Source organism: Oncorhynchus nerka, linkage group LG13 (assembly GCF_034236695.1).
Source record: "Oncorhynchus nerka isolate Pitt River linkage group LG13, Oner_Uvic_2.0, whole genome shotgun sequence".
In the NCBI taxonomy this organism is placed as follows: Eukaryota; Metazoa; Chordata; class Actinopteri; order Salmoniformes; family Salmonidae; genus Oncorhynchus; species Oncorhynchus nerka.
The window spans coordinates 85,375,087-85,396,626 of record NC_088408.1 but is presented as its reverse complement, the minus strand read 5'-3'; the positions used below and the strand labels follow the sequence as shown (position 1 = coordinate 85,396,626).

General features: G+C 43.3%; 2 protein-coding genes across 2 annotated transcripts; both read right to left on the bottom strand.

Moving 5' to 3' along the window:
- Positions 1-9,836: 9,836 nt before the first annotated feature.
- LOC115140609 (growth arrest and DNA damage-inducible protein GADD45 gamma-like) lies at positions 9,837-11,905 on the bottom strand. The gene is made up of 4 exons (XM_029678959.2): positions 11,389-11,905; positions 11,158-11,259; positions 10,821-11,031; positions 9,837-10,606 (listed from the first exon to the last, which is right to left on the bottom strand). Exons 1-4 carry the CDS (start codon positions 11,445-11,447, stop codon positions 10,493-10,495), a joined length of 486 nt encoding a protein of 161 aa, XP_029534819.1. The 5' UTR covers positions 11,448-11,905; the 3' UTR covers positions 9,837-10,492.
- Positions 11,906-14,735: 2,830 nt separating this feature from the next.
- On the bottom strand, positions 14,736-21,305 carry LOC115140311 (cyclic AMP-responsive element-binding protein 3-like). The gene is made up of 10 exons (XM_029678627.2): positions 21,169-21,305; positions 19,879-20,016; positions 19,235-19,625; positions 18,670-18,776; positions 18,309-18,401; positions 17,785-17,891; positions 17,527-17,595; positions 17,314-17,398; positions 16,539-16,632; positions 14,736-16,309 (listed from the first exon to the last, which is right to left on the bottom strand). The coding sequence occupies exons 2-10, from the start codon at positions 20,014-20,016 to the stop codon at positions 15,888-15,890; spliced, it is 1,506 nt and encodes a 501-aa protein (XP_029534487.1). The 5' UTR covers positions 21,169-21,305; the 3' UTR covers positions 14,736-15,887.
- Positions 21,306-21,540: the final 235 nt, after the last annotated feature.

Here is a 21,540-nt window from a genome sequence, read left to right as displayed (position 1 = left end):
AGTCTTGATTCCTGTGACTACTCAATTTCACTATTTAAGCTCTGAATATCAGCTACCCAACTTTATCAGGAGGAGTTATCCTGAGCCTATTTGCAATGTGTTTACACAGCGGGAAATGCAGAAGTATTTTCTCTTTCACTATTAAATTTACCGACACAAACTTAAAACCACTGATCATGAAAATGTAGCCCACAGGATGAAACTCCTGGATAGCAGTTGTGAGTAGCATGATTGTCCCCTTGACTTTTTCCACATTTTGTTAAGTTAAAGCCTTATTATGAATTGGATTAAATAAATAAAAACTTAGCATCAATCTACACACAATACCCCATGATGACAAAGCAAAAACAAGTTTTTAGCAATTTGTGAACATTTCTTAAAAATAAAAACCAGAAATGCCTTATTTACTTAAGTATTCAGACCCTTTGCTATGAGACTCAACATTGAGGTCAGTGGCATCGTATTTCCATTGATCATCCTTGAGATGTTTCGACAACTTGATTGGAGTCCACCTGTGGTAAATTCAATTTATTGGACATGATTTGGAAAGGCACAGACCTGTCTACATGTATATAAGGTCCCACAGTTGACAGTACATGTCAGTGCAAAAATCAAGCCATGAGGTCGAAGGAAATGTCCGTAGAGCTCAGAGACAGGATTGTGTCGAGGCACAGATCTGGGGAAGGGTACCAAGAAATGGTCCCCAAGAACACAGTGGCCTCCATCATTCTTAAATGAAAGAAGTTTGGAACCAGCAAGACTCTTCCTAGAGATGGCCAGCAGTCCAAACTGAGCAATTGGTGAAGGGCCTTGGTCCTAGGGATGTGACCAAGAACCCGATGGTCACTCTGACAGAGCTCCAGAGTTCCTCTGTGGAGATGGGAGAACCTTTCAGAAGGACAACCATGGTAGAGCGGCCAGACAGAAGCCACTCCTCAGTAAAAGGCACATGCCACTTGGAGTTTGCCAAAAGGCACCTAAAGACTCAGACCATGAGAAACAAGAGTCTCTGGTCTGGTGAAACCAAGGTAGAACTCTTTGGCCTGAATGCCAAGCGTCACATTTGGAGGGAACCTTATATCATCCCTACGGTGACGCATGGTGGTGGCAGCCTCATGCTATTGGTATGTTTGTCAGCAGCAGGGACTGGGAGAATAGTCAGGATCGAAGGAAAGATGAACGGAGCAAAGTACAGAGAGATCCTTTATGAAAACCTACTCCAGAGTGCTCAGGACCTCAGATTGGGGGTGAAGGTTTACCTTCCAACAGGACAACCTTAAGCACACAACCAAGACAACGCAGGAGTGGCTTCGGGACAGGTCTCTGAATTTCCCTGAGTTGCCCAGCCAGAGTCCAGACTTGAACCTGATGAACATTTCTGGAGAGACCTAAAAATAGCTGTTCATGCAATGCTCCCTAACCAACCTGCAACTTCCGGCGCCGACTGAGATGGCTGCCTCGCTTCGCGTTCCTAGGAAACTATGCAGTTTTTTGTTTTTTTACGTGTTATTTCTTACATTAGTACCCCAGGTCATCTTAGGTTTCATTACATACAGTCGAGAAGAACTACTGAATATAAGATCAGCGCCAACTCACCATCAGTACGACCAAGAATATGTTTTCCGCGACGCGGATCCGGTGTTCTGCCTTACAAACAGGACAACGGAATGGATCGCATGCAGCGTCCCAAGGAAACGACTCCGAAAAGAGGGAAACGAGGCGGTGTTCTGGTCAGACTCCGAAAAAGGGCACATCGCGCACCACTCCCCAGCATTCTTCTTGCCAATGTCCAGTCTCTTGACAACAAGGTTGACGAAATCCGAGCAAGGGTAGCATTCCAGAGGGACATCAGAGACTGCAACGTTCTCTGCTTCACAGAAACATGGCTTACTGGGAAGACGCTATCCGATGCGGTGCAGCCAACGGGTTTCTCCACGCATCGCGCCGACAGAAACAAACATCTTTCTGGTAAGAAGAGTGGCGGGGGCGTATGCCTCATGACTAACGAGACATGGTGTGATGAAGGAAACATACAGGAACTCAAATCCTTCTGTTCACCTGATTTAGAATTCCTCACAATCAAATGTAGACCGCATTATCTTCCAAGAGAATTCTCCTCGATTATAATCACAGCCGTATATATCCCCCAAGCAGACACATCGATGGCTCTGAACGAACTTTATTTAACTCTTTGCAAACTGGAAACCATTTATCCGGAGGCTGCATTCATTGTAGCTGGGGATTTTAACAAAGCTAATCTGAAAACAAGACTCCTAAATTTTACCAGCATATCGATTGCGCAACCAGGGGTGGTAAAACCTTGGATCATTGTTACTCTAACTTCCGCGACGCATATAAGGCCCTGCCCCGCCCCTTTCGGAAAAGCTGACCACGACTCCATTTTGCTGATCCCTGCCTACAGGCAGAAACTAAAACAAGAGGCTCCCACGCTGAGGTCTGTCCAACGCTGGTCAGACCAAGCTGACTCCACACTCCAAGACTGCTTCCATCACGTGGACTGGGACATGTTTCGTATTGCGTCAGATGGAAATATTGACGAATACGCTGATTCGTGTGCGAGTTCATTAGAACGTGCGTCGAAGATGTCGTTCCCATAGCAACGATAAAAACATTCCCAAACCAGAAACCGTGGATTGATGGCAGCATTCGCGTGAAACTGAAAGCGCGAACCACTGCTTTTAATCAGGGCAAGGTGTCTGGTAATATGTCCGAATATAAACAATGCAGCTATTCCTCCGCAAGGCTATTAAACAAGCTAAGCGTCAGTACAGAGACAAAGTGGAATCTCAATTCAATGGCTCAGACACAAGAGGCATGTGGCAGGGTCTACAGTCAATCACGGACTACAAGAAGAAACCCAGCCCAGTCACGGACCAGGATGTCTTGCTCCCAGGCAGACTAAATAACTTTTTGCCCGCTTTGAGGACAATACAGTGCCACTGACACGGCCTGCAACGAAAACATGCGGTCTCTCCTTCACTGCAGCCGAGGTGAGTAAGACATTTAAACGTGTTAACCCTCGCAAGGCTGCAGGCCCAGACGGCATCCCCAGCCGCGCCCTCAGAGCATGCGCAGACCAGCTGGCCGGTGTGTTTACGGACATATTCAATCAATCCCTATACCAGTCTGCTGTTCCCACATGCTTCAAGAGGGCCACCATTGTTCCTGTTCCCAAGATAGCTAAGGTAACTGAGCTAAACGACTACCGCCCCGTAGCACTCACTTCCGTCATCATGAAGTGCTTTGAGAGACTAGTCAAGGACCATATCACCTCCACCCTACCTGACACCCTAGACCCACTCCAATTTGCTTACCGCCCAAATAGGTCCACAGACGATGCAATCTCAACCACACTGCACACTGCCCTAACCCACCTGGACAAGAGGAATACCTATGTGAGAATGCTGTTCATCGACTACAGCTCGGCATTCAACACCATAGTACCCTCCAAGCTCGTCATCAAGCTCGAGACCCTGGGTCTCGACCCCGCCCTGTGCAACTGGGTACTGGACTTCTTGACGGGCCGCCCCCAGGTGGTGAGGGTAGGCAACAACATCTCCTCCCCGCTGATCCTCAACACGGGGCCCCACAAGGGTGCGTTCTGAGCCCTCTCCTGTACTCCCTGTTCACCCACGACTGCGTGGCCATGCACGCCTGCAACTCAATCATCAAGTTTGCGGACGACACAACAGTGGTAGGCTTGATTACCAACAACGACGAGACGGCCTACAGGGAGGAGGTGAGGGCCCTCGGAGTGTGGTGTCAGGAAAATAACCTCACACTCAACGTCAACAAAACTAAGGAGATGATTGTGGACTTCAGGAAACAGCAGAGGGAACACCGCCCTATCCACATCGATGGATCAGTAGTGGAGAGGGTAGCAAGTTTTAAGTTCCTCGGCATACACATCACAGACAAACTGAATTGGTCCACTCACTCTGACAGCGTCGTGAAGAAGGCGCAGCAGCGCCTCTTCAACCTCAGGAGGCTGAAGAAATTCGGCTTGTCACCAAAAGCACTCACAAACTTCTACAGATGCACAATCGAGAGCATCCTGGCGGGCTGTATCACCGCCTGGTACGGCAACTGCTCTGCCCTCAACCGTAAGGCTCTCCAGAGGGTAGTGAGGTCTGCACAACGCATCACCGGGGCAAACTACCTGCCCTCCAGGACACCTACACCACCCGATGTTACAGGAAGGCCATAAAGATCATCAAGGACATCAACCACCCGAACCACTGCCTGTTCACCCCGCTATCATCCAGAAGGCGAGGTCAGTACAGGTGCATCAAAGCTGGGACCGAGAGACTGAAAAACAGCTTCTACCTCAAGGCCATCAGACTGTTAAACAGCCACCACTAACATTGAATGACTGCTGCCAACACACTGTCATTGACACTGACCCAACTCCAGCCACTTTAATAATGGGAATTGATGGGAAATGATGTAAATATATCACTAGCCACTTTAAACAATGCTACCTTATATAATGTTACTTACCCTACATTATTCATCTCATATGCATATGTATATACTGTACTCTAGATCATCGACTGCATTCTTATGTCACTAGCCACTTTAACTATGCCACTTTGTTTACTTTGTCTACATACTCATCTCATATGTATATACTGTACTCGATACCATCTACTGTATGCTGCTCTGTACCATCACTCATTCATATATCCTTATGTACATATTCCTTATCCCCTTACACTGTGTATAAGACAGTAGTTTTGGAATTGTTAGTTAGATTACTTGTTGGTTATCACTGCATTGTCGGAACTAGAAGCACAAGCATTTCGCTACACTCGCATTAACATCTGCTAACCATGTGTATGTGACAAATAAAATTTGATTTGATTTGATTTTTGATTTGATTTTATTTGAACCTGACAGAGCTTGAAAGGATCTGCAGAGGAGAATGTGAGAAACTCCCTAAATAAATGTGTGCCAAGCTCGTAGCGTCATACCCTAGAAGACGCAAGGCTATAATTGCTGCCAAATATGCTTCAACAAAGTATTGAGTAAAGGGTCTGAATACTTATGTAAATGTAATATTTCAGTTTTAAATTTAAATGAATTAGCAAAAATGTCAACAAAAAAAAACGTTTTTGCTTTGTCATTATGGGGTAGATTGATAAGACGTAACAACGTTACAAAATGTGGAAAAAGTCAACGGATTTGAATAGTTTCCGAATGCAATGTGTCTATCTATCCTTCCTTCCATCCCACCAGTTTTTAAACTAGCCAATCTGCCTGCCTGTAAGTCTGAATACCCAGACACCAGAACCTGTCATCAAATGAATATGCAAATGAAGCAACAGACTGCATCTGCAGGGCAGGGCAGCTGTCTTCTATAGGATGAGCCAATTTCATGTTCAACCGTTACAACAGCAGTCTATGGCATCACACCCCAGGACCTACACCTATGGCCATGAGTGGCTGGGGACTGGGGATTCCTGGCACGTCCTAGAGACATGTGTTCCTGATGGGCTAAGGTCAACTATGTCAGTAATGTGTGAGGATTTATGCTAAGTGTTGCTCTGCATCCCATATCTGGGAGAATGCTTAGCATATCCCTGCCAAGGCATGACTGGCATCCACGATAAACTGACAAATATGGGTTGCATGTGGGGAGAGGTGTAGGGTGGGGTTAAGGAAAAGGCTGCTGTTTTCTGCATTGTGGCTGGCGCTTTCTCCTTCACGAATATAACTGCTTGCCCACAACTACATGTTTGCACCACCCAACTCCATTAGCACCCATGAACAGTATAAAACTCAGTTAGAAAAACTATACTGTATATCTCAGTTATGTCTCCATTTCCCCGAACCTCTCCATGCTTCCGCTGCCAAGCTGTGTGCCCATACCAGGAGAGGCAGGCTAAACCAGGCTGTGGCTTGGCGGTGTGGCCTCCCTAGGATATTTAAGGAGCGCTCTCTCATTTACAATTATCTCATGTCAGCATACGTTAGGGAAGAGGCTTGGACCCCCAGACTAATGTGATCAACAGGAGGGGAATGTGTTTGGCCTGACAGCACCTCAAGGTACTAGGACCTGGCCTACGCTGGGTTGGGTTCACAGTAAGACATGTCTATCTCAATGCTTCACATTTTATTGTGTTTCATACCATTATGTTTTAGTTGTTTTAAATGTTTTAGATTTGTACAATTGTTAAATGGGTTGGGACCATGTATAAAATGCACTACAACAAACTTCAAATGTGAACGTGTACTGTTTAGTTGCTAGTGAGATTGTTTGAGGTTGTGTTGTGCTGTGTGCATTCTTCATGTATTTTGCTGTTTGCTTGTCCGCAGTTGGTGACCACTAATGAAGACTAGACCAAAGACCATGATCTAATACAAGACCTTCAGTATGTGTCATCCAGAGGAGGCTGGTGGGATGAGCTATAGGAGGGTGGGCTCCTTGTAATGGCTGGAATGGCATAAATGGAATGGTACCAAACACATCAAACATATAGAAACCACGTTTGCCTACATTTCATTAATTCAATTTCAGCCATTACAATGAGTCCATTCTCATATGCCCCCCCTACCTCTATCTATTCCTCTACCTCTATATATACCTCTAACTATACCCCTACCTCTATCTATAACTCTATCTAAACCTCTACCACTATTTATTCCTATACCTCTACATATACCTCTTCCTATATCTCTACCTGTACCTCTACCTCTATATACACCTCTAACTACTGCATACCTCTACCTCTACCTCTATATACACCTCTAACTACTATATACCTCTATCTCTATATACACCTCTAACTACTGCATACCTCTACCTCTACCTCTATATACACCTCTAACTACTATATACCTCTACCTCTATCTCTAACTATACCTCTACCACTAATTATACATCTACCTCTACCTATACCTCTACCTATATATATACACCTATAACTACCGTATACCTCTACCTATATCTCTACATATATCTATACCTCCAACTATACCTATAACTCCTCCTCTATATACACCTCTAAATACTATATAGCTCTACCTATATCTCTAACTATACCTCTACCACTAATGATACATCTACCTCTACCTATACCTCTGCCTCTATATATACACCTCTAACTACCGTATACCTCTACCTATATCTCTACATATATCTATACCTCCAACTATACCTATAAGTATACCTATAACTCCTCCTCTATCTCTACCTCTATCTATACATTTAACTCTACCTCTACATATACCTCTACCTTTAAATCTGACCAGCAGCATACCACCCTGCATACCACTCATGGTTTGCCTCTAAAGCTAAGCAGGGTTGGTCCTTGCTGGGATACCAGGTGGTGCTGGAGAGCCAGTAGGAGGCAATCTTTCTTCTGGTGTTGGAGGGCAGTGAATGGGGATATTGCCTCGTGTAAAGAGCTGTCTGATAAATGGGTGTTCTGACACTCTGTGGTCACTGAAGAGCCAATGGCACTTATTGTAGGAGTGCTAACCCTAATATCCTGGCTAAATTCCCAATCTGGGCATCATCCACAGCTTCCAATTGGTTGTTGCTGTAAATGAGAATGTGTTCTCAGTAAACTTACCCGGTAAAAGAAGTATTAAATAAGAAAATATCAACTTAGAACCAGACAGTGAAAAGTAAGTAGACTCCCCAGTCCCCACCATGTTAACAGTGAAATCATTATTCCCTATCCAAAACAAGGAGCAGGGGAGTGAACCAGGGCCTGTATGTCAGTAAGCAGAGCTCCAGAGTACAGCCCCTTCTCTACAGTATGTGACACCTGCGTAGATTAGCAGCACATAACCAGCCAGCATGAGCTCAGCCTCATGGCATTAAACCAGGGGACAGTTGGAATGCCACTGGCTTGGTGTTTAATGTCGGGAAGGAGGAGCAGGGAGTGGGAAGCCACTCTTTCCTCTAACCTGTCTGCCTACCTGCTCCCAGATGTCTATGTACTTTAGCCTAACCGATCTCACAAGAATGGCATGACAACAATAGTCAGTAAAGTTGGCTAAAGCACATATGAGAAGAACCAGGGTGCTCTACCTAGCCAAGAATGCATACCAGTATAACAGTTGACCCCTGATATGTACAATGGTTTGGGGGTTTTCTGAATTCTAAACTGGAGCATGTTGTATATCCAGAGCATGCAGATAGATAGATAGATAGATAGATAGATAGATAGATAGATAGATAGATAGATAGATAGATAGATAGATAGATAGATAGATAGATAGATAGATCGACTACATCCTTAGATAGTTATTGTTTAGAGACCTTTAAGCTTTCACACAGGGAGGGAGAACAGTGTCTGGACTAACCAATTGGCTGATAACTCTCCATCTCTGTTTTACTTTCTCTTCATTTTCCCTCTCCATCTAGCACAGATTTCAGCATAGACAGTCAGTATGTGTCTATCTTAACGGGTGCCTGTTGCTGCAGGGGGTTTAGTGGAACAAAACGGAAAGCAGCACAAGGAGGGAACCTTTTAGTAAACCACAAAAACAGCCTGTCTGTCTGTTCTCCAGCTGGAGCTCTATATTCCAGCCAACAGACACTTCTTCCCCACACTGGCCACATGATGCACCTGTAAAAAGAGGAGGTAAACAGACACATTTTTCTTCTTGGCACAAAGGAGCCATTTCTCCACTCAGCCAACAACAGTAGCAGTGATCATTTGTTTTCATTTCAACTTGATAGGTCTTGTTAAGATACTGTCTAATTTCCAAGAAAGGTAGCTTATTCTCCTTGGATCTAACATTTCATTAAAGGCAATCGTATACGGCCCCATCTAAACTGGGTCAGGGAGCTTTCCAACAGTAATCAATGAAATGCTACTAGCCAAGGCAATTCTGTTTACCTAGCATATAATGCGAAATAGCCAGACTCTTTGATGTGGAACATTGTTTAGCGTCAGCTCAAGCCCACACCTCAACTACCTTTCCTGTGACCGCATGGCCTGCTTTCCAAGTAACAAGCCCCAATCGTGACTCTAAATACCATTTCCTGTCATGTCAAGGTGTGTGTTTTACTGGAACAACGTGCTAGTTACTAAGAGTTACATTCACTTTCCCTCTTGAAAAAGTTTGAATCTTTCCTTGATTTCATTTTTCTTTTGCAATAGCTACAGCGTCTGTGAAACCTGTCTCTCAGGATGTACAAGTATGCGTTGCTATTTCCTAAAAGCATTCAATTCCTGTCAGTTATAGATAGTGTTTGCAAGTTAACTACATGATTTCTTCACAAAATCCAGTTTGCACACTTTCCTGGACACACAATACTCCCCAGCCACACACATACGCACCACCAGCCCCTCGCTGACAGTGCAGAAGCCATGCTCTAGAGACAAAAGAGAAGCCCGGGCCCAAGCCCCTTTCCCCCAGCCCTCTAGCCCCCCAGCCCGCTGGCCCCCAGCCCTGGTTCCTGGCTCTGGCGGTTGTGCAAGCTGTCGCAGTAAGCAGCTGGTATATGGGATGGGAAAGTCTGAAAGTCTGTCTGAAAAAGCACATATCTGAACTGCTATTGTGTTGCAACCATGCTCCCTTACTCCCTCCCTCTACCATTCTTACCCTCTCCTTCTGTTACTCTCTCTCTCTGTCACCCCACCCCCTTCCCCTCTCTCTTTCTTGCTTTCTTTGCTGCAGCCTGGGGTTCTTTGTGCCACACTTCCTGCCTCAGCTATCTCTGTCCAATCAGAAGCCACTCTGCAGCAGGTTCATCCTATCAGATTCCACTCTATCAGAGACTGGGTTCAATGAGTGCAAACTGCTCATCCCTGGTGATGACTGCACAGGACAATAACTTTTGCACAGAACTTGAGTAAAGTTTAAAGCATTTATTAAGAAATTGTGTAAAATGCTTTTACAGTTTCATAACAAACAGAACAATGTTGCATGTGTTTTTGCATCATTTGACAGCAAAAATAATAAAGAAAATAATAATGTTAAGAAAATGAATGTTTGAGTTTCAATCCGAGCATTGCCCATTGGCTTTGGAAAAGTCCAATATTTTCCTTTCTCTTGTGTTATTCACCTTCTTTCACGTGTCTTTCTGCCACCACCTTACATCCAATCATGTTACACATTTTCACTCATCAGTTTCTTCTCCCTTATCTTTCTTTCTCTGACCATCTCCTCCGTTCACCCCTTACCATTGGCCCTTGTCAGAGCAGCTATAGGATCATGATCTATGTTCTGCAGAGTCCAGTCCAGTTCAACTCCTCACCCTGGTCCAGGCTTTAATGACATGACATGGGCCCAGTCCACATACACCTGAGCCAGTCCACATGTGAGCCCTGACCCCTCCACGGGGTAATCCAGAAACTGCACTGCCATCCCAGACTGCACATTGAGTCCTGGGTTACAGCCACAGCCGTGTATTCCAATAGGCAGACTTCAAACCCTGAGGTTCCGGTCATTTTATGCTCTCTTCATCATCTTCATCATCAACAAATGAAGCATGCAGAGGGTTGGTTGTTCAGCGTTCAGGGAGAGTGATGGTGGGAACCCAGTCATACACACTGCGGCTCTCCTCACAAAACAGATGCAGTTTGTCCAGAGCAGGGTCTTTCCATGACTCAGAACCAGGGCTCTGTGAGAAAGAGAGATGATTAGAATCATGACAATGACATCAGATAGACAGCTAAACTATATAATATCGAATTAGATTGAATGATTGACATTATGATTGCATTGACAGATTGCGTTGACAGCGCACAGGGCGACTGTTACACGCAATAACTATGCGCATGGGGAAAATATGCTGACTGGATGACTCGTGATCAAACCAGTAGATCAGGACGTACCCTGACAAGAATGCAATGTGCGTCCTTGGGTTCGCCGGCCTCTTCTGTGCCCACGAGTTCAGCCAGGCGCTCTATATCGTTAACGCGTACCACGTTTATGTCGTTATCGAAGCAGAAAGCCTGGATGAGGGTGAAGTGGATCTGGAGAGCGATGTCGCATTCGTACTCCTCGTCTGTCGCCAGAACGCAGAATGCCACATTGTCTGGATCACTGTTGGCATAAACAATATTAGCTGTTTAGAAGCCGGTCCTATGCAATTGTAGACTTGGCTATGTAGCATATCTGTGCGTGAATCATTATTCTGCATGACATATAAAACAAAAGGAGTGTACTTACACATTCATAATTTTGGCAGACTCATAGACTCCAACGGTAAGGTAGTCCTGCTTCTTTGCAGACACCAACAACTCCTCCAGGGCTGTGCCTGCACTTTGCACTCTGAAGAAGAAACAAAGACACCGGTATTATTATAAAGTCATTACATAGTAAGTAACACATTATCAAACATTTCCGACTACAGTAGCCAAGGTTTGCATTCGTATTAAGAATGTTAAAATGTGTATTTACCTATCTGTGGCGTCGAGTGCGCTCTCCTGTCCAAAGATCTGTTCTAGTTCCAGTGTCATGATTGTAATCCAAGTGTGTATCGGGATTGTTAAAGAATAGACAGATATATACAGATTCGTTATTCACCAGTAGTTCTTGCGTTATTCTGAGGTATGGCAGTGCTTCAATGCTTATATATCAGGTCAGCGGAATTTCTCGGCGAGAGGCGTGGTTTTCCCCTCCTGACTGTAGTGATGTGCTTTGGGTATGTGACGACTCCAACGTGTTACAGTAGCGTTTCTTGACGACCCCAAGTGGGGGTAGGATTACAAGAAATCTCCCCCACCTCACTCTTGGCTTGATGTCAACATCAGTACTCTGAAAAACTAAAAGTCCCCCTTTTCTGTCGTTTTGAAAACATATCACCGCAAAGCGCAACTAGCCTTGATGAGCTGTAACTGACTCAACCTTCTAACCTGTTATATTTTGTTGAGTTGTATAATTGTTATGCACTCCTTGGACATGTGTGCATTTTAGTGCCGCTTAGCCTCCACCTTGTTTTATATGTGCAATGATTTTACTTATGCAAATGGTCATGGACGATTTTTTTAAAGATTGCACTAAAACCAAACGTTGTAAAGATGTTGATATAGGCTACTTACAGAAACTTCAAATATAAAAGGTATGCCATATCTAGTTCCACAAAGTTGTTCTTGGCTCCATGACAAATCTTAGCAGTGGCGCTTACTGAAAAATAAACTTTTTTTTTCACTGGACAATGACAAGCCGAAGACAACAGCTTGCACCCGGCACACGCCTGTGTTTTGTTTCGCGTCTGAGGGAGCAAGCATATAATTGCCCTTCTTGGCGCGTGGCGATTTATCGCCAAGACAAAGGCGGCTCTGACAGAATAATAGGCGCGTGCCCCACCTGCCTCCTGTTCTTTCAAGATGAGGACGGGGGCTCGGTGGAGGCAGGGTGTGTGTGTGTTGTGTGTGTGGTGGAGGCAACTGAAACCGATGCGGACAGATGCATGCGCTCATAAAGAGTGGTGCGGCCGCCCTTCACTTTGTATCATTCTGATTGATTGTTTGATTGATACGTTTTACCTATCCACACTCTTTTCAGTAATCTGTCAGAGCATGAATAAAGACTTGACAGGCCAATCTCACTGGCTCGCCAAATTTCAGCATTAATAGAATGCTTGAAATTTAAAGGTAATTTCCGACATATGCAGCATTTACCGTGAATGCAGTCTCCGCTAATGCGGGAACATTTCCTGTAAATGTCAATCGCGCTACAAAGCTGATAATCAGCATTATGGATTGAATCGACCCTTAACTAGTAGCTCTGGCCTACGCACACTGAAATTGGAATGCAATTTAGGGCTAATCCTATAGGGACTCCACTAGGACTATTTTTATGTTTTCTTTATAAATATTAATTTAGCCTAACCTATTCATAGAGTGCATCGTCAGTTGTCTCTGCGATTGCCTCCAAACGCTTAGTCTACCAGAGGCGACAGGCCTACGCACATTTAGTCTGATTAGGTTTCTCAAACGCACACCAATAGAAGGTTAGATAATACATAGGATTATTTTATGGTTATTATAATAAAGTGTTATTATAACACAGTAACTATTATCAGATCTGATATACAATATAAGCTAACATGGGCAGGCCACCCTTTACACGGTGTTGGGTATTAGTCAAAGGATGCATAATGCTAAAACTGTGTAGAAGTCGCCCCTTGGTGGTAGTACATGGGAATGACCATTCCCCTATAAAACCAGTCAAGATGACACTCCATTGTAAGTGATATTCCTTACAGAAAGGGATATTCATGTGCTGTTATTCGCTCTTTTGTTATGAGTGTTGAATCAATGATGCTACCACACACTATCCTTAATTCCCTCCATCCACCATCATACATCCTTTCATCCCTCCATACACCATCATAGATCCTTTCATCACTCCATCACCTTTCAAGTGAAGTAGCCTAAAAAGTAGCCTCGAAAATTGGGCCAGCTTTTGCAGTCCAAAATCTGTTTGTGCTCTTGCAATCCCTTGCTGACATGGTCAAACCAAACTTGAAAATGTTTGGCATGATGAATGGCAGCTGTTGACATGATAGCCTCAATATCAGTCTATTTGTTCGAAGAATTTCTACATGTATACTGTGGTTAAAAAATGGAATTGAATGTCTAACTTAAAAACATAGTTGGCCCAATAACTCTTATTTCCCAATTGATTAAAACAAAAATGGAACCATCAAATAATAACAATTTGTCAATGTCAATTCAAAGCCCTCATATTTGAGATTAGCAGCCCAAAAAGCAAATAGAAGCCAGGTGGTGATAGGTAGCCTGAAGGTTAAACATAACATCTCCTCCTGCCTCCACACCTGGTTCCAGGCATAAGCAGTCACTTATGGAGTTCAGTTGGCTTAATCTCAATTTACTATTGAGAGTAAGAAGAGTATACACCAGGTGCAATTTCGAAATGTGGTATTGCATGAGCAGTTATCTTATGTCAGTAACTGATAGTCAATTAGCCATTTCAGCTAACATTTTTTGGGGGGGATTGGTAGTTAGTCTAGCCAGCTATGTAAACTTGTAGTAATTATGGCCGAATACCATACGGCACATGTCCAGGGGCGCTGACTTCCAGAGGGCCCTCATTGATTTTGTTAAACATTCTCACACATATATTGGCATGAGTCATTACAAAATGTGTGGAATTGCAGGAAACTGGCTTTAAACCTGCAAAGATTTCTCTAAACCCAGTGCCAAAATGAGTAGAATTGCAGGAAATTAACTCTAAAATGTAAATTTGTCTCCACCGTTAAAGGGGGCCACTACATTTTTTTTTTTACTGAGAGGTGGGGTGGGTTGCATAAAAAAGGCAAGAGCCGGGTCCTGGTGCATGCCATGCAGACCTGCGCATTCTGTGGACGGCACAGGCTGAGGAGCATCTTCATAGACTATACCAAATGGAGCGGTGCGCTCACCTTTTAAAGCTTTCGGTGGGTGTGACATCGTAACATGTACATAACGTAATTATTGTAGCTACATTTGAACAAAAACTCCTCTCTGGGGACTCCGGTTCGTGTCCTCCTGTGCAGAAACCATAGCTCCTGAGGAAAAGATCCAACAAAATCAACTAGGCATTGGGGGAAGCCCCAAGTTAATTAAGACAAAATCTCTAACCTGTGGTAACCCAGTTCTCCCCTACAAAACGGCACACACAGGCTAAACAACGTTGCAGCACCACGGACAGTAGGCCTACCTGATCGGCAGTTTCAGCACCACTGCCACTGAACAGCGCCCTACCGAACAGCACCCAACTCAGCATGAAACTGGAGATCATTTGAATTAAAAAAGGGACTTTTAATGACGATCAGTGTCAAACAATAAGAGTTGAAAATGAACATTAGAATTATTGCGTCCGATTTATATTTCAAACCGGGATTAGTCATTTCTTTTAACCCGATTAAGCCAAATGAAATGTCTTTGATAGGTACAAAAATAACCAAATGTTCCAATACCATTTAGAGTTCATAAATTACTGATAACCCAGAAAATACACAATGTACCCTAACACTAACATAAATGCCTCACTGAATGGACTGACAGGTCATTACATTTGAGTACAGTTAAACTGCAACACTGTATTAACATGTTAAATGTTCACCTCTCCATATGACACAGACTTGAAAGACATCCAGGTCCAAACTATGAACCACTGGATAAAGGAGTGAAACAGCTCGTAACTAAAAAGGTCTAAACTAGTGAAGAATGGTTCAGCAACTGGCTCCTGAAAATGGGGATTAATTACACAGCACTATGTCATATTTAAATTCGTACGCAAAACAAATCAAAGAAAGCACAAATACCCTTGTTACAAGGGAAATACATATATATTTTTTAACACAAAATCTAAAATGGCCAAATGTCCTGCAATGGCTTAAGCAGTGTATACAGATCAACAGTTTTGATCTAGAATCATGAGAATGCATTTATACTATGGATGCTGACTGTTCAAACTAACAGAGAACTTAACTCTACTATGAAAGGAACTGGTAAATCGCTAGCAAGGTACATATCATACACCTACTGGAGATGCACCATACAGGTGGACAGAATTAACTGTTTTTTTTTTTCAATACAGAATTCAGGTTTTAGAAAGTCTTCAGCAATCATGGGATGTCTACACATTACAACTCATTCTCATAGTGTGCTTTTTCCCCTCGATGAGAGGATGACTATGCATAACAATGGAAATCTCAGTAGTCCATTTTAGCACTTGAACAAGGCATTAGAACAAAGTGCTTCAAGAAGAACAGTAGTATCACAAGAAGGACAATCAGGTAGACAGAGGATACTGTAATAACAAAACGTCCCAATACCCTTTTCTCTTCATCCAACAACTTTCAATTAACATGATCAATAACTGAAACCTTTAAAATAACCCTCTCCCACCATTCCCTTTTTTAGTTCATTCACCACCAGCTCTTCTGTTTACATCTCATCCGAGCGGTGTTGCTGTATAATGATGGATGTAGGCTTCCTGTCAGTCCAGTTCTCCTTGGTCCCTGGAACCTCATAAGCCACAGCCGTTCCCACTGGATCCCTGGATCCCTCCTGCAGGCCCCCAGCCCCGGGTCCGGCCCCCGGCTTCAGCTCGGCCTGACCAGGACTGGGGAAGTCTGCAGACGAGTTGCTGTTGAACCCACTCTCAGACTCAGACTGCTCCACTTTCTGGTAGTCTGGTGTGTGGTTCTGCCCACCAGTGAACATGGCCTTGGTGTTCTCCACCTTGGCCACTAGGAGGAGACTGAGAGGCTCAGCGTCATCTACTTCCTCCCCAGGCTCAGAGTAATCCAGGGGCAGAGGGTCTGGGGTGTCATCAACAGCAACAGAACGCAGGGTCCTGGAGACAACTACAACAGAGGGGAAAGGTTTAACATCTGCTCGAATCTTAAATACAGCACTCGTCTTAATAACGGGAAGAGACGGGGAATATTTGAAGAATTTTAGACGTTATTTATTGTTGTATACATAACATTACTTTAATGAAAAAATAGCTATTTTGAACAGAATAACACTTTATTTTTTTATATTTTTTTAATAGCTTTATAATTTCAGACCATCCTTTTTTTTTTTACTTACCGGAGGAGGGGGTGTATATCTCCTTCTGTCCAGGGCTGCGGCCAAACGGGTTGACAGAGGGGAAGACGATGAGGCAGAAAGACAGCAGGAACACCTGAGCAGAGAGAAGAGAAAACTATAGAAAGCTGACAAATGTGTGTGCAACCTAGGCTTACAAACCCAATACATGAGGTATATCCGTCTACAAATAATTATGCAAGAAGTATTTGCGTAACTTTTTTACATCTTCCATTAGTTTTTTATGCTAAAATAACATTACCTTGTATAAGAATATCATTCTTCTCATTACAGACCCAAGCAGGGCTCCAGTCTTTATTAACTAAAGCATAAGTACATGTTGGTTTATTGTTCCAACATACCATTATTTGGCAGTGGGACAATAATGGCTTTAGCCTCAATAGTACACTAATACAGTACAGGCACTCCTGGTCCTAAAGAGGGAGACACTTACAACCATCTGGAGTACCATATGAAAACATAATCAAGCCTCAATCAGGGTTGATATTACTATAATGTCCAAATCAGTTATAATAATGTCAACATACAGGCTGGGCTGGCACCCTGAAAGAACAGGATGTAGCAAGCTGCCTCAGCACACACCGTGTTAACAAGGTTTAACTTCAATTTGGAAAAGATTGATAACCAAATACATCTGCAGACAAACTTGTGTGAGATTATTTCAGTACCAGTAAATTACTACAATTCCCAGAATGCAAAACAGGGGCCATGAAGTGGTGTGAGGGTTAAGCTCTACTCTGTGTGTTAGTCCTCTTACCATGACACATGTGCTGGTGGTGGTTGTCTTCATGGTAGACATCTTCATCATGCCCTGCAGCTTCATCAGCTGCTCTATTAGAGACCTAGACAGGGGGGGAATAATAATAACAATCAGAAACGCCTACAAACGTCATTCATTCATCCTCAGATGCGCATCATACAAAGGAATAGTGGTTCCATAATCATGGTAATGGCAGTAGTGGCGTCTTACATGTTTTGCTTCTGCAGCAGCTGGACCTTCTTCTGCAGATCCTGGTTGTGAGCAGTGCAGATGGAAACCCTAGGGACCAATCAGCAATACACTCAGTCAACCAACCAAACTTTATTTAAAACAAACACCCTTTGACCCAATGAAGACACAGCAGGCTAAACATTGGTGAAGTGAAATGGTTTAAATCATATAATGACTAATGCACTGTGTGTGCCTTTGATTTCATTTTCAGAGATCTCTCCATCCATTCTCTCTGACCTGTTCTCCAGGCCATCCACATACACCTTCTTCTTCTTCCTACTCTCCTGGGCCGACTGCTTGTTGCGGATCTTTCTCCTCACCCTCTTCAGTGTCCTCTCCTCAGTCTGAGACAGCGAGATACAGACTACTCACTTGACATGATAATGTACACAGTGCTGAGAAGCAGTCTGCGGTCTCACTGCTAGAGACAAACAAGTTGTCTGGGAAGGTTTCTCATTTAGTGTGATTGGAATTGATTCTGCAGGAGACAGGAGTCATTTGAATAATTTAAAAGACATCTTCTGTTCACTAGTCATTGGCTATCCCTTGATATTAGCAGCCTCATAACTAAGGTAGCTACAAAGTAGCTAGTGTCACATCTCCCTTGTGAACCTCATTAGTCATTGTCTGCCCTGTCCTTGGATAACACCAGAATCTGGCTTTGTCATTCTTAAGGAGTGTATGGCATTTGGACCAAAGTTCAATGGTTTCGGTGGTCTCCACAGTGTCAACAACCACTTGTAATAACTGGAGGAAATGACCTTAGTAAGAGGCATGCAAGACGGTATGGCTGCTCCTTCTTTAGCAAGAAGTCTCTTTTCCTCATCAGTCAGGACGATCTTCTTGAACTGGAACTGAAGGGAAGAAAACAGACATTTTTAAGAGACAAGGCCTTCAGATCTTCAGCACAGTTACATAACTTTGCCACTGGGTGCCAACAAAACTTGTGAAATTTAAATTGTTCATGAACTCAAGCACAGTTAATGCCATTCTTATTAAAACAATGACAATAAGTTTGACAAGCCTATTAAATAGTGGTTTGATCTTTGGGTTTGACTATAGTGCTTCTGATTTTCTCATCTATAATACCCATTTGATGATGTGAAACAAAGTGAAACTCACCAGATCCGCTTGGTTGTCCTGTGTAGGGTCCTCTATGGAAAAAGCGCAGGGTAGTTCTTCACTGGAATAATCCTGTTCCATTTCCATCCCCTCACTGTCCAGGTCGTCTGATTAACACAAGAGAACAACACCAGATCTTTATGGTCTCACATGAACAGTAAAGTTATGGAACCTTACAAAGATATTTCTGTGAAATGTTCTAATCCAAGGATGAGTCAAGTGACTGAACTCAAATCGTCTGAACTTAATCTCAAAAGCATGGGGAAAATAACGACCGGCACCACCTAATTCCACCTAACTGAACATTGATTGCTGATTGGCTGGCGTGCTACATTCTTCAGGATTCATAACCAGCTGGGCTGGGGGCGGTGTAAGGTTAGACACCTGGGAACCCCTTCATATGTCATATGTAGCCCCCTAGAGTTAGTATGCAGACGCTCAAACTACCAACAAACTATTCAATTAATTGAACTGTCAGACATTTTATTGTCATGCAACTACTCCTTCATCCCACCCAAAGTTATGAACCTGTTAGCCAAGTGTAAAGGTCGAGGTCAACACTTACCCAGATCAATAAAGACATCCATATCCAGCTTCTCTGCCCTTACGCTCTGTAGAGCATCCACGTCCTCTTCCTGGAGCAGATAGTAGCTGTGGTCTGTCTGCACAGTCAGGGCCTGAGGGTACTCAGCCTGGAGCTCTAGGGCCATCAGGGGATTGTTGGAGTAGTCTGGGCTGGACAGGGAGTACCCTGGGCTGGGCGCAGGGTCACCGTCACCCCCCTGGGAGCTGGTGAAGGCCAGGATATTCTGTCCGACTATGCCGCCAGTGCTGCTGTCGTCAGAGATGCCGCTATCGCTGCCCAGTGGAGATTGGGAGGGACAGGAGGTGGCAATGTTGTTTTCTCCCTCAAGCAAGCTGGACAGGAAGTCCTCAGTGTCCATGCCTGTCAGCATCTACAATACAGTAGGGAGTTAGTGTCCATTCTATTCAAGATTACTTGTTTATCCCACAAAGAACAATTGTGAAATAGAGTTTACCTGCTATAAAATAAGGAAGTATGTCACATTTTGATGTCATTCGATAATAAACTACTTCTGCTTTACTAGTATGACATGCAATTAAATTAAAGTTTTGTTTCCTGCCAATCATCAAACTATTATCGGTTAGTAAACATAAAACAGTGTTATTCTTGAGTGGGAGACATACATCTTGCTCAGAGAGCCAGTTTTCTAGCCCACTTCCATATGGGAAGAAGGGGTCATTAGCTCCAGTCTCTCCTTCCTGGAACAGGATCCCCAGAAGATCCGCCCCATCCATATCAGGAACATCCTCAGTGACTGACATCTGGCAAACACAACCAGCAATAAATAAATAAATAAATTCTGGAAAAACAATGTGAGACAGAACTAATTTATTTGTTAAATAGGTAAATAGGGATACCCTAAACCATATAAATGAATTAACTATCGTTACATGTAATTTCTGGTCAGGAGATTGCATTGAGAGTTGCCACGTCCTAGCGTTTGGCAGTTACCACACAGTATACAGCAGATGAATGAATGGGTCATGTCTAGATGAGATACAGCTTTGGTCAAATTTTACGTCAAACGTGGTTTTTATACATTTTATATATCTTTACCCTTTTCCTAACATGTTGCGCAAATTATCCTAAACCTGCTACGAAAAGTACATTTTGACAAAAGCTGTATCCCTTCTAGACATCACGCCATGAACGAGCTCATTCCTATACTTCGCCCCGCCCACTTTCCCCTTTTGTCACACGAGAAACAACAAAACAAGCCCGAGTGAGCTCACAAATGTTAGTATAGAAGACAAACATTGCACTTCAAATATAGATAAAGTAGTTACATTTCAAGTTAATTAGCTACATACCATAATGCTGTCAATCGAGCTAGTAAACTATTGTAACACCAGTTTCTGTGCTCAGTAGGCTGGAGGTTAGCAAATTAGCTAGCTGGGTATCAAGTTTACGTTACATTGTCATTGTCCTGGTAGTTTATCTTGCTAACGTTACCTAGCTAGCTACAAGAGCATTGTTTGCATAGACACGATGCACTGACAGTGACAGACACAAGGATGAGTAGTTAGCTAGTAGGTAGGCACTGGGCAATCAGATTAGCTAGCAAGATAGTTAATGTAGCTAATCAATAGTTTGTTTGAAAAAATATGATTTTCTGCATAGCTGACCAGCCAATGCAATAAATGCTCCATGACCAACCAATTTGATAAATTACATCTCCATTATATATGAAGAATCGATGGTCATAATTAACTGCACACCTCCGCCACAGATATAACAATGAGATGGTTTGTTTGAGAAAAAAAAAATCAGACAGCAGCTAACGCGTTAATTTAGCTAGATAGCAAACACGATAGATTCCTATGAACAAATGTTGCTGAGGGCGTGGTCGTTGTATGTTTTCGTTTACGAATCAAATAAAAAGCATTCATTTGTCATGCCTCAAATGTTCTTACCTTTCTCAATATACAGCCTGATAAGGTAGGATAGCATTCGTGTGAGTCAGTGCAATTATTTTTCTTGTTGTCTCTTCGAAATTTCTGTCTCGTACACTCTTCCAGATTAAATCACCTTCCAACAAGACAGATATTGCGTCATCAGTAAAGACAAATTAGCGTGTGTAAAATTTCGCCCTTGTCCTTATGGGAAATGTAGTATGGTGTGTGCTGCTCATGAATTTGATGTTGATATGACACAATGCCATTTCTCATGTTCGACATTTTAGTTTCTTCAGAAAATATTGAAATGTGTGAAGAGGGCATACAAATTAGGCTTACGCTTCATGTCCTCCTCAGTTTCATTCACAGGTTACAGCCGACATAATTCGA

What these genes read in the sequence shown, in the direction of transcription:
- LOC115140609 (XM_029678959.2), bottom strand. Translation starts at nt 11,447, where the DNA reads ATGACACTGGAACTAGAACAGATCTTTGGACAGGAGAGCGCACTCGAC. An exon ending in GCACTCGACGCCACAGATAG is followed by an intron (nt 11,260 to 11,388) that starts GTAAATACACAT and finishes TTTCTTCTTCAG; the next exon opens with AGTGCAAAGTGCAGGCACAG. An exon ending in TCTGCCAAAATTATGAATGT is followed by an intron (nt 11,032 to 11,157) that starts GTAAGTACACTC and finishes TTATGCCAACAG; the next exon opens with TGATCCAGACAATGTGGCAT.
- LOC115140311 (XM_029678627.2), bottom strand. Translation starts at nt 20,016, where the DNA reads ATGTCAGTCACTGAGGATGTTCCTGATATGGATGGGGCGGATCTTCTG. An exon ending in GGATGTCTTTATTGATCTGG is followed by an intron (nt 18,777 to 19,234) that starts GTAAGTGTTGAC and finishes TGTGTTAATCAG; the next exon opens with ACGACCTGGACAGTGAGGGG. An exon ending in AGGACAACCAAGCGGATCTG is followed by an intron (nt 18,402 to 18,669) that starts GTGAGTTTCACT and finishes TCTTCCCTTCAG; the next exon opens with TTCCAGTTCAAGAAGATCGT.